General features: G+C 41.1%; 2 protein-coding genes across 8 annotated transcripts in view; one reads left to right on the forward strand and one right to left on the reverse strand.

Annotated features, from left to right (window-relative positions):
• Nucleotides 1-2,280: 2,280 nt before the first annotated feature.
• syn1 (synapsin I) overlaps nucleotides 2,281-18,654 on the forward strand; it is a 28,659-nt gene continuing 12,285 nt past the window's right edge. For 4 of the 7 annotated variants that reach the window (XM_031300657.2, XM_031300656.2, XM_031300650.2 and 1 more), the window contains exons 1-2: nucleotides 15,769-15,846; nucleotides 17,830-18,182. In XM_031300657.2, coding sequence (XP_031156517.1) covers nucleotides 15,817-15,846; nucleotides 17,830-18,182 — 383 coding nt within the window. In that variant the 5' untranslated portion in view covers nucleotides 15,769-15,816. Of the gene's footprint in view, nucleotides 2,292-15,768; nucleotides 15,847-17,208; nucleotides 17,410-17,682; nucleotides 18,183-18,654 lie in introns of those variants that run through there. The other 3 variants (XM_031300652.2, XM_031300655.2, XM_031300653.2) reach the window with 2 other exon arrangements.
• vgll4l (vestigial like 4 like) lies at nucleotides 6,110-10,669 on the reverse strand. The gene is made up of 5 exons (XM_031300658.2): nucleotides 10,218-10,669; nucleotides 8,145-8,268; nucleotides 7,777-8,026; nucleotides 7,080-7,161; nucleotides 6,110-6,932 (listed from the first exon to the last, which is right to left on the reverse strand). The coding sequence occupies exons 1-5, from the start codon at nucleotides 10,282-10,284 to the stop codon at nucleotides 6,631-6,633; spliced, it is 825 nt and encodes a 274-aa protein (XP_031156518.1). The 5' UTR covers nucleotides 10,285-10,669; the 3' UTR covers nucleotides 6,110-6,630.

Below are 18,654 nucleotides of genomic sequence, written 5' to 3' on the forward strand. Positions count from 1 at the left end.
TGTGCATGTGCAGCTTATATAGACTGATGACCCAAATCTATCACTGAGGAGCTAAGGTGTTAAAGAGACCACAGGTGATTATTTTTTTTATCTAAATAACAACATGGTCTCCACTCTGGTGCCACCTACTGGCCAAACCTAATATTATTAGGTTATAAAAATAGGAGTCTCCATTTTTTTTACAACTTTGCCTTGAAGTGTGTATTGGAGCCCGGGGGCAGTGTTGGGGATTAACGGAATACATGTACCGGCGTTACGTATTCAGAATACAAATTATGAGTAACTGTATTCTGTTACAGTTACAATTTAAATAGTTGGTATTTAGAATAGAGTTACATTGTTGAAATCAATGGATTACATTACACTCTGAATAAATTAAGGCAACTCCATGCATTTCCCAGAAGACCCAATGTGAAAACAAAAAAATGAGCTATTTGCGTGATCACTGATAGAGGTAGAGATGGAGCCGGAACCGGCACAACAGAGCCAGGGCAGGAATGCGTTTCTATCTTGGAAATTCAAACAGCATTTCATATTAAAGAAAGAACAGGGAGAACGAAATATAACTGCGGAGTGCAACCTCTGCTTGCCAGCAACCAACCTCCTTTCAGCGTCCAAATTACTCCACCTCCAACCTGAAGAAGCATCTTAAAGTAATTTATTTTTTTTTTTAATTAGTCAAGGGTAGTTGTCTGCTGTAGTTTTACTGGTCACCATGCTATTTTATAGTTGACGTGCGACTTTACATTCTCCTACGTGCTGATTTACTATCCCCAGAGCCGTTGAAAGACTGACTAGCCCCATTTGACATGCTAGCTAACGTTAGCTAAAATTTGCTCGTGGTAGCTTAGACTTTTAGTAGTATGCAGTTCGGGACTACAAATACAAAAATCTATCTGCTTGTTTAGGTACACATTCAGCCAGTTGGAACAGAAGAACACACCAGAATAGGCCTGTTTAGTAAGCTGTATGTGATGGCCGCATTCCTACACTTATAAAATGCTATTCAATGTGGAAGTAATCCAAGTATTCAGAATACGTTACTCAGATTGAGTAATGTAACAGAATACTGTATTCTGTAACAGAATACGTTTTGAAAGTATCCTTCCCAACACTGCCCGGGGGTATTATTGAGGCTATAGACTTGTTTTAAGGGTCTTTTTTTTCTTTGTCTATCTCTTCCTGCATGGCAGGATACCAATGTTAAAGAATTCCCACCACAGAAAAATATAGGCCTACAATATGCTCACACTGAAGTAAAGTTTAGGCTATGGAGAATCACCTGTAGTGTGTTGAGCTCGTTAAGCAAGTCTAAGCATAACGTGAAGGACACTTTACACTCAAACTACAGTATGTTACTGATCAACCTGTTATTCACCGTTCTCCAGCCACTTTACTGAGACACTCTACGAGACTGCCTGGCCGCCCTTCAACGTCAGCAGAATTGACTCTTTTCTGAACTGCTACACTGCCTCCAAATCTGCTGATGAGTTCCTCTTTATTACTTATTTATTTAGTGCCTGTTGGATGATGTAGTTGCGGCTTTGTGACATCTGACAAGTCAGCCCATGCACACAAATGCTACCTGTGTGGAATATTTTGACCTCTCCTAAGCATGTGACCAGTGCAAATCGAAGTGAGTCACAACCCATGCTGAAAGCAAATGTAAAGCTGGCGGAAGCAGTCAGCACACTTTTAACCTGCACCATCATGTCAGCTATTAATACGTGCTTCAGATCATGTAAAAGGCGACACTTAGCACATCCTGTGTAAACAGGTCAGTTCATGTCAGACTGATGTTGGCAAATCTGTTAAAAAAAATATTGTAGCATTTTTTCAAGAGGCAGATCGTGTTACAGACATTTGGATTATTTAATAGATATATTTATTGTTTTTTTTTTCAATTTATACATCATAACCCCAAACCCACCCCTGCCAGCTCTGAGATACCAATAATACAATAGATAACCAAACAAAATACACACAAACACGCACACACACACACAGGAAAAAATATCTTCATTGTACTCTTTATGGAAATGTACATGTGCATGCAAACTATGTACAGTATGTGTGGAACATGCATACCGGTACATACTTTTGCATACACATATACATATAACCATACCGGTATGACACAACACAACTCACATTGTGTGTCTATAGTGCATAGCTAAATGCATTGACTCACCTATACACACACATCCATACATAAATCAGAAGAAAAAAAAACTATAGCTTCAATCTGGCTGTTTCTTTGGTTGCTTTTATTAAGTGATAATGATGTCTATGTATTATACATGGGGCTCCATTTGATCTTTAAATGAAGCCAGATGCCAGATATTAAAAACAAGTCCGTATTTAAGGCCCTATTGGATTCTAATGTATCACATATACAACATTTGATTAGTATAAAACTTTTATACTACTGTACTTTATCTACTTTTGCCTGCTTGTCTTCTTAATACCTACTGTTGTTATTGTTAGCAATGCAATGCAAATATTTTATACTTTTCCAATTCATTTCTACATTTAGGCCACGTCCACACGTACCAAAACTATCTTTTTTTTCCCCGTCTTCCCTGGCATCGTTTCATGAATGTTTGCGTCCTAACGGATCCATTTGTAAATGACTCAACACGCTACTTCCTATCCCAGGCCTATAGGTGGCGCTGTTTCTGCTACAGAAATTCACCAAACACGGAGAAGAAGAGGCGGAGCGTGCGCATAAAGCTTGCGCGCTGTATACAAACAGACAGTGGAAGAAGAAATCAAACAGCCCTAGTAACCCTAATAGACCTTTTTCACGGCAGACATGTTGACATGTCATAGTAGGAAAAACACAGGTGTATTCAACCATTAATGATGGCTGCATTCCACTTAGGAGAGGCCCTGGTATTGTGCATGCTAACTCACTGAAATAGCTTACTGGGACACTTGATGGAATTGAGCCACCGTTAAGGTTATCAATTTCAGCTGTGCTTTTCCTACTATGACAAGTCAAAATGTCTGCTGTGAAAAAAGGTCCATTGTTCTCATGTCTGCACCCCAAACAGCTAAGAATGTGCTTCTCCTGTTTTTTGTTTTTTTTGCTACACCTCCGTACTAACAAAGTCATCGCTCTTTATGCTAAAATAAGAGAGAGATATGACAGTGCAACGAAAAGTAACTTCCACTTTGGGACATCGTCGCGGAATAAGAGGTCGAAGGTTAGAGGTCAAGGGGGGTGGCCTTGACATCATCGATACGCAAGTATGCGGCTTCGCCGTCCAAACGAAGAAGCAAGGTTTCGAATTTTTTCACCCTGGGACCAGGTTTCAAAAAAATGCATCTTCAGGCAGTGTGTTTACAGGATTCGTTTGGACGATCGGCAAAACATATGCGTTTACGCCAAAAAGCGTTTCCGTGTGGATGGCCCCTTAGGCGTTTGTTTTTTTTCCCCCACTGAGCACCCTTATACTGAAAGAAGCCATTTGGTGTGATGTCATGTTACTTAACTAATAGGTTGATATTTGTGAGCAATGTTTGTAAGGGCCTATTCAAATATTCTAGTTGAGGTTACATGCAATCGGCATTAACAGCAATTCCACACGTACGCTATAGGAATAAGTGTAACGCTGATTTGAAGTTCTTCTTTCATATCATATTCCCGTGCCACTGTTGGGTGAATAAAGCTGCCAGCTTGGGAATGTGAACACCCAGTGGTCTGAAACTGCACAATCATCATTTAAACAATTATCCCTGATTGCCATCTTTGATTGTTTAAATATGAAGAGGCTGAACAAGAACCTTGAAAAGGAATCATACACTCTTCCACAACAGAAACACAGTCATTCCACGCAATCATGTTCTCATGAGATTAGAGCTGTAATTTTTTATTATGTACAAAATGCTTCACGCTGTGTTGACAGTGATCTAACTTTTGACTGAACAGACAAAGTGCAAGAACTTTCCCAGATGGCTTGGCCAATCTTCGTGCATCCTTAATTACTACTGCCACAGTCAAAATGAAGTTAAATGTTGTTTTCTCTCATGTGTGGTATTCACAATTGTAATTATCTTTTATTGTTGCCTCAAACAACAATGTGCATTTGTTTTGCAGCAGCTTGAGATTTTTTTTCTCTTAACATTCTCATGGCCAGTTGTTTTGAACTCCCACTTTAAACTCGAGTTGTACGAAAACAACAGTGCCCAAAAGTTGAACACATATCATTGATCTAATACAGCAAACTTGCATATAACTTGGGTTTAGCGCACCAATATTCTCGCTTTGCCAGACCTTCCTCCACCGCGACGCTGCGGAGGAGCGTCTGGCTAGTCCATGCAGCGTTCCGGGACGGGAGAGAAACGGGCTCTGGTTTATTGGCATTTTATTAAACCAATCACAATTGTCTTGGGCGGTGCTAGGCACCGGGAAAAGCCGCAGTGCCGCTGCAAAGTAGCCTCGGGAAGGAACTAGTTTTGGTGGAACATGTGTACGTTTAAAAGTTGTTTTAGTCGTGCAACAGAAAACTCAGATTGATGGGTCTAGCTAGCTGTCTGGATTTACCTTGCAGAGATCTGAAAAAAAGGTTAACCATAGTCCTCATAAATTGACCGGAGTTTAAAATGCCAACACTAAGGAAGCCCAAGGCAACAGATATCCGGCCTAAATGAGTGAAATCCTGCGGATTTTTCGTCGGCAACAGAGCAATCACAGTGGAACGTGGAAGTGGAACGTCAAGGATATAGACTAGTGCACCTATAAACAGATAGATGTATTTAAAATATATCCTGAAATTAAAGTCACACTCCTCGCTGATATTATAACGAACATTATTTTGTTTAGCAGACACATAAACTTGACATTTTGTCAAAGAGCGTATAAATAAAGAGTGACAGTTGTGAAAACCTGTTATGGAGTCGCCTCCTAGTGGCACAATGGGCAAAGTATTCTCTCTCCTTAGTTAGTTAGGTCTCTTGAAAAGAGATCTCTCACTCAGCAACAGGAAGAGCTGCAGAGCGGCGTGCGTAGTTGTCTGTGCTGTTCATCATGCAACATGAGACCATTTCTCATTGACAATGTGGGCTGTTTAAGGTTTACCTAAGTGCCTCTAGATGGCATCAATGCCCCTGTTCAGGTTTTACGCTGGATAATCGATGTACTCCATGTGGAAACACCAGTTTCAACATTTAATAAGCAAAAGTAATAACCAGCAGTTTGTGCGCCTATATGAATGGACTTGCTGCAAGATCTGTTTGGTGTACACTTTGTGTTACTTTAAGATGGATTTTACGATGTTTTGTGCAGATGGCTTAACTCAAATCACCCAATTAATGGTTTACCTTAACTATTGTAAAGTTTTTTTTAAAAACACATTCAGTTCCATTATCCTTCCTGGTTTACATATTTCTTCCCAAAGTGTTCAACTTGTCAGAACATGTAGGTTGTTTCCCACTTCTTTAAAAATTGACCAACTTTGTAATTTCAAAGACAGCTTTGGAAATACTTTCTTTTTTAATGTGGCTTATTAATTCAAAGTTAGACAAGATGGGACATGTAAATAAGTAACCGAAGAGCTCGGCTGGTTCTCATGCTCAGGCCTATATTAGCCCAACCCTTCCTTCCCCTCTTCCCTCCCTCCTAACCCTTGCCAAACAGGATCTGTAGGATCTTACAGAGTCATTTTCTCAGGAGACAGGAATGTCAGAACACAAGGCCTGGTGCCTGCTGGAACATGCACCCTACAGTCCCTCAAATTTACAGGAAAAAGTCCCAAACGTGTTGCTCACACATCCAGTTAATTCCTACTCGGTGTGTGGCAGCAGCTCTCAGAGTAAATGACTTGTGTGCACCGGACGTGTTGTAGACGCACACTGACTCACTACTGAAATGATGTTGTCTGGTACACCACCCTGCCCAGGTGTCTGTCGGTTCACAACCTTCAAGTTCCAAAGGTGTTTTATTCATTTTGTGACATCCTTGGCTTCTCTGTCTGAAGGAATTCTAACATACATAATAAAAAAAAGGTTTAATGTAATTCAGGGTGTTTTGTTGTTGTTCTTTACAGATTTGTCACATGACACTTTACAAAAGAATGCTTTTACAAATGACAAACACACAAAGCTATTAAGGAATATTTGAGATTGTTTATTTTTTCTTTAAAAAAAAATCTCTCTTGTGTACAGCTGATAAGCACAATATCATACAGCAGATAGGCTAGTCATTTTAGACTATAAGGAACCCAGGTTTTATCCGAACATAAATATAATACAATGAAAATGTGGCATTCAGACTGCAAATCGAAGGAACGACACAAAATCATAGAAATGTTAAGGATTATTTGGCTGATTTTTCAATCATCTCACAACACGGTACGCCTACGGTACCTCAGGTATTCAGATGCTATCAACAAGCAGAGGATAGAAATGTAACAAAGCACGGACATCCCAATTATTGCTACATTCATCGGCGTCAGCGTGCCTTAAATTCGGACACGCAGAGGTTCAAAGTGACAGCGCTCCTGCATCGGTTAGCTCGCCCTCTCAACACTATAGCGCTGGCATTTCCGTTGCCCCGACAAGCTGAGCTGTGCGCGGTGAAATGTTACAAGTCACAGTTTCTTCTCACATCAGAGGTCGTTTCTGCTTTTAATTGACGGACCAGCGGCTGGAAGTGGGCGATGAGCTGCTGGTGGACTCTTTGTGGGACAGATTCAGGCTGTGGCTGTAGGTGGGGGAGTGAGTGACGCTCGGACTGCTGGGAGGTGTGGAGGAACAGGAGGAAGACTTGGATTGAATCTGCAGCCACTTGTCTCCCAAAGCCTTGGCGAAGTGGTCATCCACAGACACGCTGATGGAGAGCTGCTGGGAGCGAGCTTTCTGGTAGTTCACTCCGAGGCTCCTCTGGAAGTGCTCCTCAACCACGTGGTCATAGCTGCGTTCGGAAATCACTGGGAAAGAAGGGATGACAACAAAATTAAAATACACACCTCGTGAGTCAGGAAAAGTGAGTGGATGTCTACATTATGATGGGCGTGTTGGCGATTAGGGAGTGGCCGTCTGGTGGATGAGCTCATTCGCGAGAGTGTGAGACTGACCTGATGAGGGGCTCCTTTGGACCTCAGATCTGCAGGACGGGTTTCTTGACGAGGAGACGCAAGTGATCACAGAGGGACGCATCTGGGGGGGGGGGACAAGACGGGTCATTAACTGAATGATAGGACACAGAAAGTGACTTTATTTCTGCATTTACAGTATAACACAGCAACACCTGCTTTGTGTTTCCTCTTTGTCCCACAACATTCTTACTGTTACCTAGAACTGGCTGTCTTCATCCAGTTACAACAAAATAGTGTACGGAGTTCAATTTGAAAACTAAACAATAAAAAAATAAAAAAAAACTGATTAAATATGAGTTTGCCCATGCAAGTCTGATCACTCCCAGTGTGGTGGCATACATATGCAGGTCAAAGACAGAGCTGTCTGTCTGGTCTTGTTGATGGATTTCCTCCCTCCATTGCTCACATTTTCTTCCTGAATCTGGCTGGATTGCATAGCTCGGACAAGCTTAGGCCTGTTTACACTCTTAGAAGAAGAATGCCTTTGCAGTTGGATTCACTGACTACAGATGGGATGGGAAATGTTCTACCGCTGTGGGTAGCCTGGAGCTACACTGAGACTACAAAGGGACATACAGTACTGACACTTTTCATAAGTTACGACATGATCTCTGAGAAAAAGCACGTTGAACATGTGTTGTGCACACAAGCAGCACTTGTTTTTGTGGTGAATTACCTGGATTTGAGAGGGAGCAGAGCTTTTATTCTTTCCCTCTGTGCTTTCAGGGTCTTTCCTTGGTTTCTTGATGAGGGCAAGTGGTTCGTCCATGACCGGTGCGTAGTACACGTGGGTGGGCAGGGGGCTGGTGGGGCTGGGTGTTGGACTCCATGTAGATGTGGGGCTCTGCGGCCTGTTGAACATCACTGGTGCTTGTGCAGCTCTCTGGGCAGCTTTGACGCTGCTTCTGCTCAGTACCCGCTCTCGCCTGAAACATTTATTCATCAGGAAATGTCACATCTCTTTGACACGATTTGCATTTAAGGATAATGCAAATTTTTATATTAAATTACTATTGTAAACACGAATAAAGCAATTGCACCAACCTTTCCTCCAATGTCAGACCGCGCTCGTGGCTATGCTTGCGTTTGACTGGATGCACCGTTGGGACTCGGGCCCGCTCATTTGCGATATGTCTATGTCTGTCTTCGCTCCTGAGGTGGGGCTGACCTGAAAAACAAAATGATAGGCAGAATTAGAATATGAGTCTTTAACATTGTGTTTTGGCTATTTGCCAGAAAGAAAACTGGAAAATCTAAGGGCCATTTACTGGCACTGATGATTTTACTACTAAGTCTTAATTCTGTGTGACACTCAGCGATGAGTAACTGCTTGTTTTGATCCGTGACGTGGACCTGTATGACTACTATTCGTGGGAAAACATTGGTTTTTTTTGCTACCGTTAATTGTTAACTCAGTTAAGCTGTAGAACTTGATCTACCTGATCTGCAAGGGTTACAACATACATAACTGATTCAGTGCTAACTGTAAATGTTGTTTTTCTGCATAATGTTGGCATTCAGCCCTATCACTCAGCCAAACGGGCACAATCAACAGGCTTTGTTAGGATGGGGTGCCACACATCTACCAGCTTTTTAGTCTTTGTGGACCCTGATTCGGGCGGCACCCATTGGTGAAAGGGCCATCAAAGTGAGCACACATGCAGACACACCAGATTTTTGGCAATTACACAGGTTGAAACACATCGAAATGCAGCCGATGATGCCATTGATGTGTTGGCTAAAACAAATGCACTGTATGTTGAGGTTGCAAGTTACACCCACAAAATTATTTTCCGTGTTTTTTTTTTGTTTTTTTTATAAATGCAGGTAGTCATCACTTATTAAACTTTTTTTTTAAAGATTATTTTTTTGGGCATTTCTAGGCCTTTATTGACAGGACAGCTGAAGAAATGAAAGGGGATAGAGGGGGGGGAATGACACGCAGCAAAGGGCTGCAGGTCGGAGTTGAACCCAGGCCCGCTGCGTCTAAGAGTAAACCCTCTATATGTGGGCGCCCGCTCTACCAACTGAGATGTTGGGGCACCCATCTCTTGTTAAACTTAATCCAAGCAACAGGAGTAACAGTTTTAAATCCATTTGCTCTCCTGGCTTGTCTCACATCAGCAAGCTCAAATGTGCAAAACCGTCACGCATACAGTCAAAACACCAAGCATTGTTTGAAAATGTGATGGCAGCACAATTATCCTGGGGCCTATTGTTTGACTATATGCTCAGTTAACACTTGAAAATCCACATGGATGTGGCAGGCAGGAGTCTCTCAAAGCTCCTTCAACTGTATTCAAATCAACTATTGAGTGATTTTAAAGAATCCGCAACAACAACATCTATTGAAATCAAACAATGAGGTGATTATGTGTTTTGAATTGAAAGACAATTTGAAAGTTGTCCACTGTATTCACACCCCAAGTACTCACTCCAATCCACATTTCCTACTGGCTGAGCACTCCCAACACCTGTGAGCTACTCATTCACATACAGTGGTATTGTGGAGGGGAGGGGGGCAAGTATAGCCACACCTATGCTGATTTTCTAATGCCTCAGGCATGGATATTTCTCCCTTGTTCGCAGAGAGAATATGCGTCCTGACCTTCTGTTTTGCTGTGTTTACTCAGATTGTATGGATATCAGTTGTGAGTGTTAACACAATTTACAAAATCTTAGTTCAGCTGTGAGGACCTTCAAAGACAATAAGTATAAATAAGGATTTATTTATTCTTTAATAAATTCTTTAGATTTCCTATATGAACCACCCAATTTATCTTTTCTTTATGAACAAACAAGCTATTTTATATAAGACAAAAAAAAACATATTTCACAAAGTTTATTTTAAAAGTTGAATGTTGCTCTTAGTGTATATCTTCCATGTGGCTGTCATCACATTGGATTTTTTTTATACCTGATTCTCTATATCATGCATAGAACAAAGGTAACTGCAACTGTATATCATATGTGTAAGATTGTGACATGACATGAAATCTAAACATATAAGAAACATATGTTATACACTAAAATTGTATAGCATAACCACAGCATACACATAGTACAAGTATTCACTCTCATAAAGCAACATAAGGGAATAAAAGAACTCAAGCTTACCTTCTAAAATGTAGACTTTGAAGCCACTGCTCATCCGGGTAATGTACTGGAAATTAGCCACAGCCATGGCTTCTTGTCTTTGTCTGAGTGAAGCCAGTACAGAGGAACAACTTGACTGCTGGAGCGTACAGAGCACAATGAGCCTCAGTTATAGATTGTATTGGAAAGGCAATGAGATGCTGGGTCTGAGCTCGGCCAGGTAAAGTATCAGGTGAGTGCAGATAGGTGCAGTGGCTTCCCTGTGACTCATTCTTTGCATTCCGATTGGCTGCTGTCTGGGCCAATCAAAGGCCCTCATTCTTTCAGCGTTGTTATTGTCCTGCAGGCGGAATGAGCTCACAGGTAGGACAGCCAGTTGCAAAGGTAGAAAGTGGAGTTGCTAAATGTCACATTACCACATACTCCACTCTGATTAGAGAAGATTTTGCTTTATCTTCACTTTCTTTTGTTCAAGAATACAACTCTTTGGTTACAAATCACTTTATTCATTATTTGAAGAACTATGAAGAAAGTGAAGTATGCCTTTTGTTTCCCTCCATGGAATCACCACCTGTCCCCACTCCCCTCCCTCCCTCCCCCCTAATCTGCAATCTCACCTAACTGCATTCTTTCGAGCTCTTAGCCCACCGGAGCTCCAGTCATTCCACTGACCTGCCCATACACGCATGCAGCTGTACTGTGAGCCTGCCTTACCAGTAATCCAAAGGCTTTTGTTGATGGCAAGACAAAGACTCCTAAGTCCTGAAAATGCCGCTGCCATGAGAACAATCTTGCCTGAGCACACTGAGGAGTTTGGCCACACAAAGAAAGTCTTTGGAGGCTAGTTACTCACTACTGTGACATTGGTACTGCTGGAAAAATATCATTAAGAGTGTAGTGTAATTAATATGTTGATATTTATATACATGATATATGCAAACACATCAATCATATGAACATAATTGATGTGTTTGTTTGCACTAATGTGCAATGAGAATCAATACAAAAATGATCCTGGTATTGTCTGATATATATAAGCCTATAAAATAGTGATTATTGTCCTTACAGGGTGATAGCAGCTGCTTAAGAAGATTGGTTCAAACATGAAAAGGAGCTCGCTGTGAATACACGCATGACATGTGTTATGTGGAGCTCAATTTAAGATCAACAGTGCCCCCCCTTAGTCATACACTGCAATTACATGCCATCAAAATCTACACTAGGGTAGCCTCATAAAAATAAAATGATATTTCTATGGGTACCCTACTCCATACATGCTCACTGGAAAAAAAAAATAGCAACGTGCTGCTTGCTATATATAGTAGTGTTGCTCAGTGACACATTCCACGCAGTGTTAACATTTTAAAATGTCAATGCATGGAATCTGTGTGACCGTGGTTTTCTAGTTTAGTAGCATTCATAGACCTTTTTCACGGCAGACATGTTGACATTCATTGTAGGAAAGGTGGTGAGGAAGGTGTATTCAAAACCATTAGTGATGACTGCGTTCCACTTAGGAGAGGCCCTGGTATTGTGCATGCTGACTCACTGAAATAGCTTACTGGGACACTTAATGGAATTGAGCCATCGTTAAGGTTATCAATTTCAGCTGTGCTTTTCCTACTATGACAAGTCAAAATGTCTGCTGTGAAAAAAGGTTCATTGTTCTCATGTCTGCACGCCAAACAGCTAAGAATGTGCTTCTCCTGTTTGTTTTTTTGCTACACCTCCATACTAACAAATTCATTGCTCTTCATGCTAAAATAAGAGAGATATAAGTAACTTCCACTTTGTAGTTTGAATAGGGGACTACAGATGAAAAATAGCCTTTTGGCTAATTCTGGCTTTTTTAACCCATGGGAAATCATGTGTTTTATTAAATTGCGCTGTCCCCTTCCATAAATAAACTAAACTGAAACTGAGCCCTAAAAAAATGTTATTCAATGAACTATTAGTGTACTTGTTCACTATGTTTCAATACACTGGCCATAGCACTGTATCTAAAACAGCTGTTCACACACACTCCCCAATATAATGTAATACTCCCATATGACAAATTGTAAATGCTCCAGTGGATCTTCTTAGTAGCATAAGACTCAAGTGTTAACACTGCAACAAGTATCTGAAGCAGAGCTTAACATAAACATCACACTCAACTAATAATTTGATATATCATGCTCAAAGGTCCCATGGCATGAAAATTTCACTTTATGAGTTTTTTTAACATTAATATGCATTCCCCCAGCCTGCCTATGGTCCCCCAGTGACTAGGAATGGCGATAGGTGTAAACCGAGCCCTGGGTATCCTGCTCTGCCTTTGAGAAGATGAAAGCTCAGATGGGCCGATCTGGAATCTTGCTCCTTATGAGGTCATAAGGAGCAAGGTTACCTCCCCTTTCTCTGCTTTGCCCGCCCAGAGAATTTGGCTCACCCATGAGAAAGAGAGAGAGAGAGAGACACACCCCCACCCTCCACCTTGCCCCCCCCCCCCTCTCCTCTTCAATAGCTACAGACACAGAATCAGAATCAGAAAGGGCTTTATTGCCAAGTATGTTGCACATACAAGGAATTTGTCATGGTGTTGTTGGAGCATGTCACACATTCAAATATAAGAAGGATAAAAAGAATATAAACAATATAAGTATAAACATAAATGGCACATACTAAGGACAGCTCATTATGGGACTGGCTCTAGTGGCTGTAATTCTGCACCAAGGCTGAATTTTGGGAAAGAGACCACTAAGGCCTATATAAAAGAGACTTCAGATACAGTATCAGGGGACCACTAAGGTCTATATAAAAGAGACTTCAGATACAGTATTAGGGCACCACTAATGTCTATATAAAAGAGACTTCAGATACAGTATTAGGGCACCACTAAGGTCTATATAAAAGAGACTTCAGATACAGTATCAGGGGACCACTAAGGTCTATATAAAAGAGACTTCAGATACAGTATTAGGGCACCACTAATGTCTATATAAAAGAGACTTCAGATACAGTATTAGGGGACCACTAAGGTCTATATAAAAGAGACTTCAGATACAGTATTAGGGGACCACTAAGGCCTATATAAAAGAGACTTCAGATACAGTATTAGGGGACCACTAAGGTCTATATAAAAGAGACTTCAGATACAGTATTAGGGGACCACTAAGGTCTATATAAAAGAGACTTCAGATACAGTATTAGGGGACCACTAAGGCCTATATAAAAGAGACTTCAGATACAGTATTAGGGGACCACTAAAGCCTATATAAAAGAGACTTCAGATACAGTATTAGGGGACCACTAAAGCCTATATAAAAGAGACTTCAGATACAGTATTAGGGGACCACTAAAGCCTATATAAAAGAGACTTCAGATACAGTATTAGGGCACCACTAAGGCCTATATAAAAGCATCCAAAGAGCACCATTTTTTTTTTTACATCAAATGGGTACTGAAGCTACCAGGTATAAACAAGACAAAATGTGAAGCAGAAAGAACTGTGACAGACGTGGAGTGAAATGAAGTTGAAAAAAGCGTTCTGATGAGAGCAGCTACATTGAACGGCAGCATGTTTTCATTGTCTCACTTATCCTTTTAAGGATACTTTAACTGACAACACTGCCCCGCACTCAAGAGGTGTTACAAAACCATAGGCCATATATTGATATTGTTAATCATATAGTTAATAATGATAACAATCTTGATATTGTTGTTATGCGGATGACACAGACATTTACATAACCATATCACCAGGGTACTATGGTTGAATACAAACACTGAGTAAGTGCATTGAACAAAATCAACAACTGGATGTGCCAGAACTTTTTTTTCAATTAAACAAAGACAAGCTGAGGTAGTAGTTTTTGGAGCCAAAGAGGAACAATTAAAAGTCAGCACTCAGCTTCAATCAGCAATGATAAAAACAACGGACAAAGCAAGGAATCTTGGTGTAGTCACGGACTCCGACCTGAGTTTCAACAGCTACGTGACATTACAAAGTTAGCCTATCACCTTAAAAATGTATCAAGGCTTAAAGGATTTATGTCTCAACAGGATTTGGAAAAAGATTTGTCCATGCTTTTATTTTTAGTGGACTCGACTACTGTAACAGTGTATTTACAGGTCTCCCTAAAAAAAATCAATGAGACAGCTGCAGCTGATTCAGAACGCTGCTGCTCGAGTCCTCACTAAGACCAAGAAAGTGGATCACATCACTCCAGTCCTGAGATCTTTACACTGTCATCCTGTCTCTCAAAGTATTAAATTCAAAATACTACTGTTGGTTTATAAAGCACTGAATGGTTTGGGGCCAAAATACATTTCTGATTTTCTGCTACATTATGAACCACCCAGAGCTCTCAGGTCGTCTAGCTCTGCTTTCAGTCCCCAGAGTCACAACTAAACCTGGAGAAGCGACGTTCAGTTTCTATGCCCCACATATCTGGAACAAACTCCCAGAAAGCCACAAGCCCGCCGCAACTCTCAGTCCTTTTACAGTCCCTCCAGAAAAACGTGATTATGCGATCGCATAATTCAATGCATAATCAGCCAAAGTCTGCATATTTATGCGAAAAAGTCACATATATCTTAGCAGAAAGTTGAAAAATGTTGCGTTTACTTCACACAAGAGCAGCCATTTTCCCCTGTTGCCATGGGAACGTTATGAAGTGACGTAATTACGCGACGTGAACATCATCGAAAAGCTGCGAACCCCGCAATGAAGCCATGATGAAACCGCAGTTTTTGCAAGTTCCCGCAATTTCATCGCATAAAATTGCATAAATATCCCGCATATTCCATCGCATTTTTTAAGAAAACGTGCCGCATAATCAAGGGTTTTTGCCCGCAACAATCACAAAAAAACACATTTTTCTGGAAGGACTGCTTTTAAATCACAGCTGAAGACTGTTTTGTTTGATGCTGCATTTTTTTTATTTTTTTTTATTAAGTAATTGCTCATTTCAAACACTGCACTGTAACTTTAATTTTTCTATTTCATATCTGTCTTATTTTACTGTAGCTTTTTTTCTTGTTATTCTTTTGAATTGTTTTCAATTGCTCTTTATTGTTTTATGTAAAGCACTTTGAATTACCTTGTTGCTGAAAGATGCTATAGAAATAAAACTGCCTTGCCTTGCTTAATGATGTGAAGCAACAATTTGTACTTGAATTTGCTTTATAGAGTTTTTGCTGCTCTTCGAGTGAGGTGCTCCATGCACAGCAGTCAATATTGAGACATGTTCAGAAATAAACACATTGCTGTAATGACAGCAATTTGGACTGAACTTAAAAAGGTGTCAGGTCTAACAATTAATCAAAAAACTCAATCACTAAATTGTGTATCTCTAAATATGAAGAAAAGGTCATTAAACATCTCATTTTAGCCTCCAAATATTTTGCATTAACATTATGCATTTTCATTATTTTGTCAGCATAACAGGCTATAATACTGTACCTAACTCTACCAGGCATTATAATACTGATTAGGGTAAGACAAGTACTCATTCATGTGTATCTGTGTCCACAGGGAACATGGTTCAGTCCCCACCACACAGTGCAGTTTCCATAGTAAAGGCCTGGGACTCCCTGTGGGTCTGTGTTGATCACTGACTCTGGGTGTCACCAACAAATGGCGCATCTCTCCCAATCTGTATTGACAATGTTGGAAATCAAAAGTAACACACTGTGTCAGCAGCCTGGGAGCCCAGCAGTAAGTGTGCCACAGCTGCATTATTAAATATAACAGGATACAATATCACATCATCAACACCCATAAGCCCCCGTGGAGTCAACAGCATGCTCATGTCTGACAGTGAGCGACGCCCCTGTCAACCTGGCTGCTCTCATCAGCACCACCATCGTATCCCAGCACAGAGCTGCGTCAAGTCAAACACACACACGCGGAGCAATACAGGAAGTTTAATAATAGTCCTTTTAGCGTAAAAGGCTTGAAACAATAGCAAGATATGCAAGTGATTTAAGATGCCACTCCTTTAAATATTTTGATTTAGAGCTGAAAACTAACAATTATTTTCAAATTAATCTGTTGATTGTTTTTTTTTAATTTAAACTGATTAATCATTTGGTCGATAACGTGTAAAAACAAATCGCCAAAAAAAACCCTGTCATTGTTTACCAAAGCCTGCGAGATTTTTTTCAAGGGGCTTCTTTTATACTAATAGCCTATGCCCAAAACCCATATATTGAATCTACAATTACATTAAAACATACAAAGGAGGCAATACATCCTCACATTCCAGATGCTGGATCCAGCAAATGTTTGGTAGCCTATCTTAACTTGATATAGGCTTTTCGGAGTTAAACTCCACAAGCTTGTCCTGCAGCTTGCCGGCCGTCATACTACTTAGTTCGTACTTTTCTTGGTGTATTTGTTTTCTAATTTTAACGCTATAAAGACCGTTGCCGTGCTTGCATCATTCCCTTACCCCTCTACCAGTTATGGCCACTTGGCCAGTGCGAATGCAAATGGAAAAAACGGTTTTGGGGGAGAGTAGTTAGTAGATCTGTTTAGAAGTGGACTTTTCCTATAACTACGTTCCTGTAACTACTTCGGTCGGAAAGCGGCTTATGACTTTAATATGCCGAGTTCCTGTTGATCGCCTAATCACATAGCTTTACACATATGAACCGCAAGGTTGCCAATACAATATAAAGTTACAGAATTACGTGGCTACGATAATAAAAAAAAAGGCAATTATTGTTTCACAAAAGATAATTTCCCCTATTTGGAATTAAACATAGTACCTTAAAAAATGTATTCAATTGTATTTATATTGTCAATATGCATTTCTTGTAATATTAAAGTATTATAGTAGCCTATCATAATATTAAATAGGCTAATAAAAAAAAGTCCTCGTTAACTTGCGTTTATTTTGAAAGCAACTCCCGGAAGTCGTTTTCGGCACACTGTCTAATTTTCTTCTCGCGCCTCCTTTCCCTGAGGATGACTGGGAGTGACGCAGAGCAGACGGAGAAAAGTAGGGCTATATACAGTCTATGGCTGGAGGGTGAGGACAGGAGGACGGCGGGGATGTTGGAAGGACTTTAGCTTTCATTTTACAGCTTCAAGCCGGCACGGCCTGCCCGCGTGCACAGAGGACATGAGAGTCACCTATATGTAGGTTTTCCTGTGAGAGATATTAATAATAAGAAGGCATCATCACCTCATCCTTGGGGCGGATCAGTTTGGATACAGTCCCAGGTAGGCTTCATCATGCCTTGTTTTAACAGTTACTGATTACTACAATGGCTTCGTTGGCGGTTTATTAACACATTCCATCAGATATAAGTGTAAAAATGATTTATTTCGTTTGTCAGTCGTGTAGGACCCTCATTTTTGTCAGCTATTATCGTGAGGCTGTGTGAATGCTTTAGCTTGTCCTCAAGCTACGCTGTCACGATTCCTTACTAGCCTACTGTAACACATATGAAAAATCTGCTCCCAAACGATAAAACAAGCCTTGTTTCTCTTTAGGTAACATTGACTCCCGCCTCTGCACATGGAAAAGTAGCCTAGTCATTCCGTTTTCTTACTGAACACCAAGTTGTAAATCGCCTCTTAGTTGGAGGATATTTGGACACCTCTTTCCGGCATTTTTAGTAAGTCTCCATCATGAACTACCTGCGTCGACGACTCTCGGACAGCAATTTCATGTCCAACCTGCCCAATGGCTACATGACCGACCTCCAACGTCCTGACCCGCAAAGCCCCGCAGTGTCGCCCGGGCCGACGGAGAGGCGCCAGTCCACCAGCCAGCCGCAGCCGCAGCCTCAGCAGCCGCAGCAGCCTCAACAGCAGCCGCAGCCTGGAGGTGGAGGTGGAGGCTCCGGCGGAGGCTTCTTCTCATCCATATCCAATGCTGTCAAGCAGACCACAGCTGCTGCGGCTGCGACCTTATCCGAGGCAGCGGACCGGGCAGGAGTCTCCAGCAGTGCCAAGATCCTCCTGGTTATCGATGACCAGCAGACCGACTGGTAAGAGTCAGTGCGCATTGGCAGTCTAGACTCAAATGTGGGTTGCAGTGGCCTAACATCTCGAAGGTCATATGATTCAGATATAGCTATATCACGTGTAATAGTCGTCGGCTTGTTGCTCAGACCTGAAACACCTACAGTATGTTTGTTTACTGATAGTGCCGTGGCAAAAGCGCAAGGTAGAGAAGCCATTTTCATTTGACGATCAGCTATGACTGTCGAAGTAATCTTGCATTCTGCCAAAAAAAAAGAAAGAAGAAAGAAGGCCAATGCACTGTGTATGGGGCTATGGGCTGATGCCACTATGATGATGCAGGTATTTCCAAGTAGAGTGGATGTAAGAGCAAAATGTGCACAAGAAAAATGCATGCATCAGGTTAGTCTTCCTCACCAACAGTAGGCTATACATTATGCATGCTTATTGAAGCTTTGCACACAAGGTAAAGGTGATAAAACACGCACTCTTGTCCCA

Source organism: Sander lucioperca, chromosome 2, assembly GCF_008315115.2.
Source record: "Sander lucioperca isolate FBNREF2018 chromosome 2, SLUC_FBN_1.2, whole genome shotgun sequence".
In the NCBI taxonomy this organism is placed as follows: domain Eukaryota; kingdom Metazoa; phylum Chordata; class Actinopteri; order Perciformes; family Percidae; genus Sander; species Sander lucioperca.

Excerpts from the sequence above, each read along its gene's own strand:
- vgll4l (XM_031300658.2), bottom strand. The coding sequence starts at position 10,284 with ATGGCTGTGGCTAATTTCCAGTACATTACCCGGATGAGCAGTGGCTTC. Across the intron at positions 8,269-10,217 it reads CAAAGTCTACATTTTAGAAG|GTCAGCCCCACCTCAGGAGC; the intron begins GTAAGCTTGAGT and ends TTTGTTTTTCAG. Across the intron at positions 8,027-8,144 it reads GGTCTGACATTGGAGGAAAG|GCGAGAGCGGGTACTGAGCA; the intron begins GTTGGTGCAATT and ends TAAATGTTTCAG.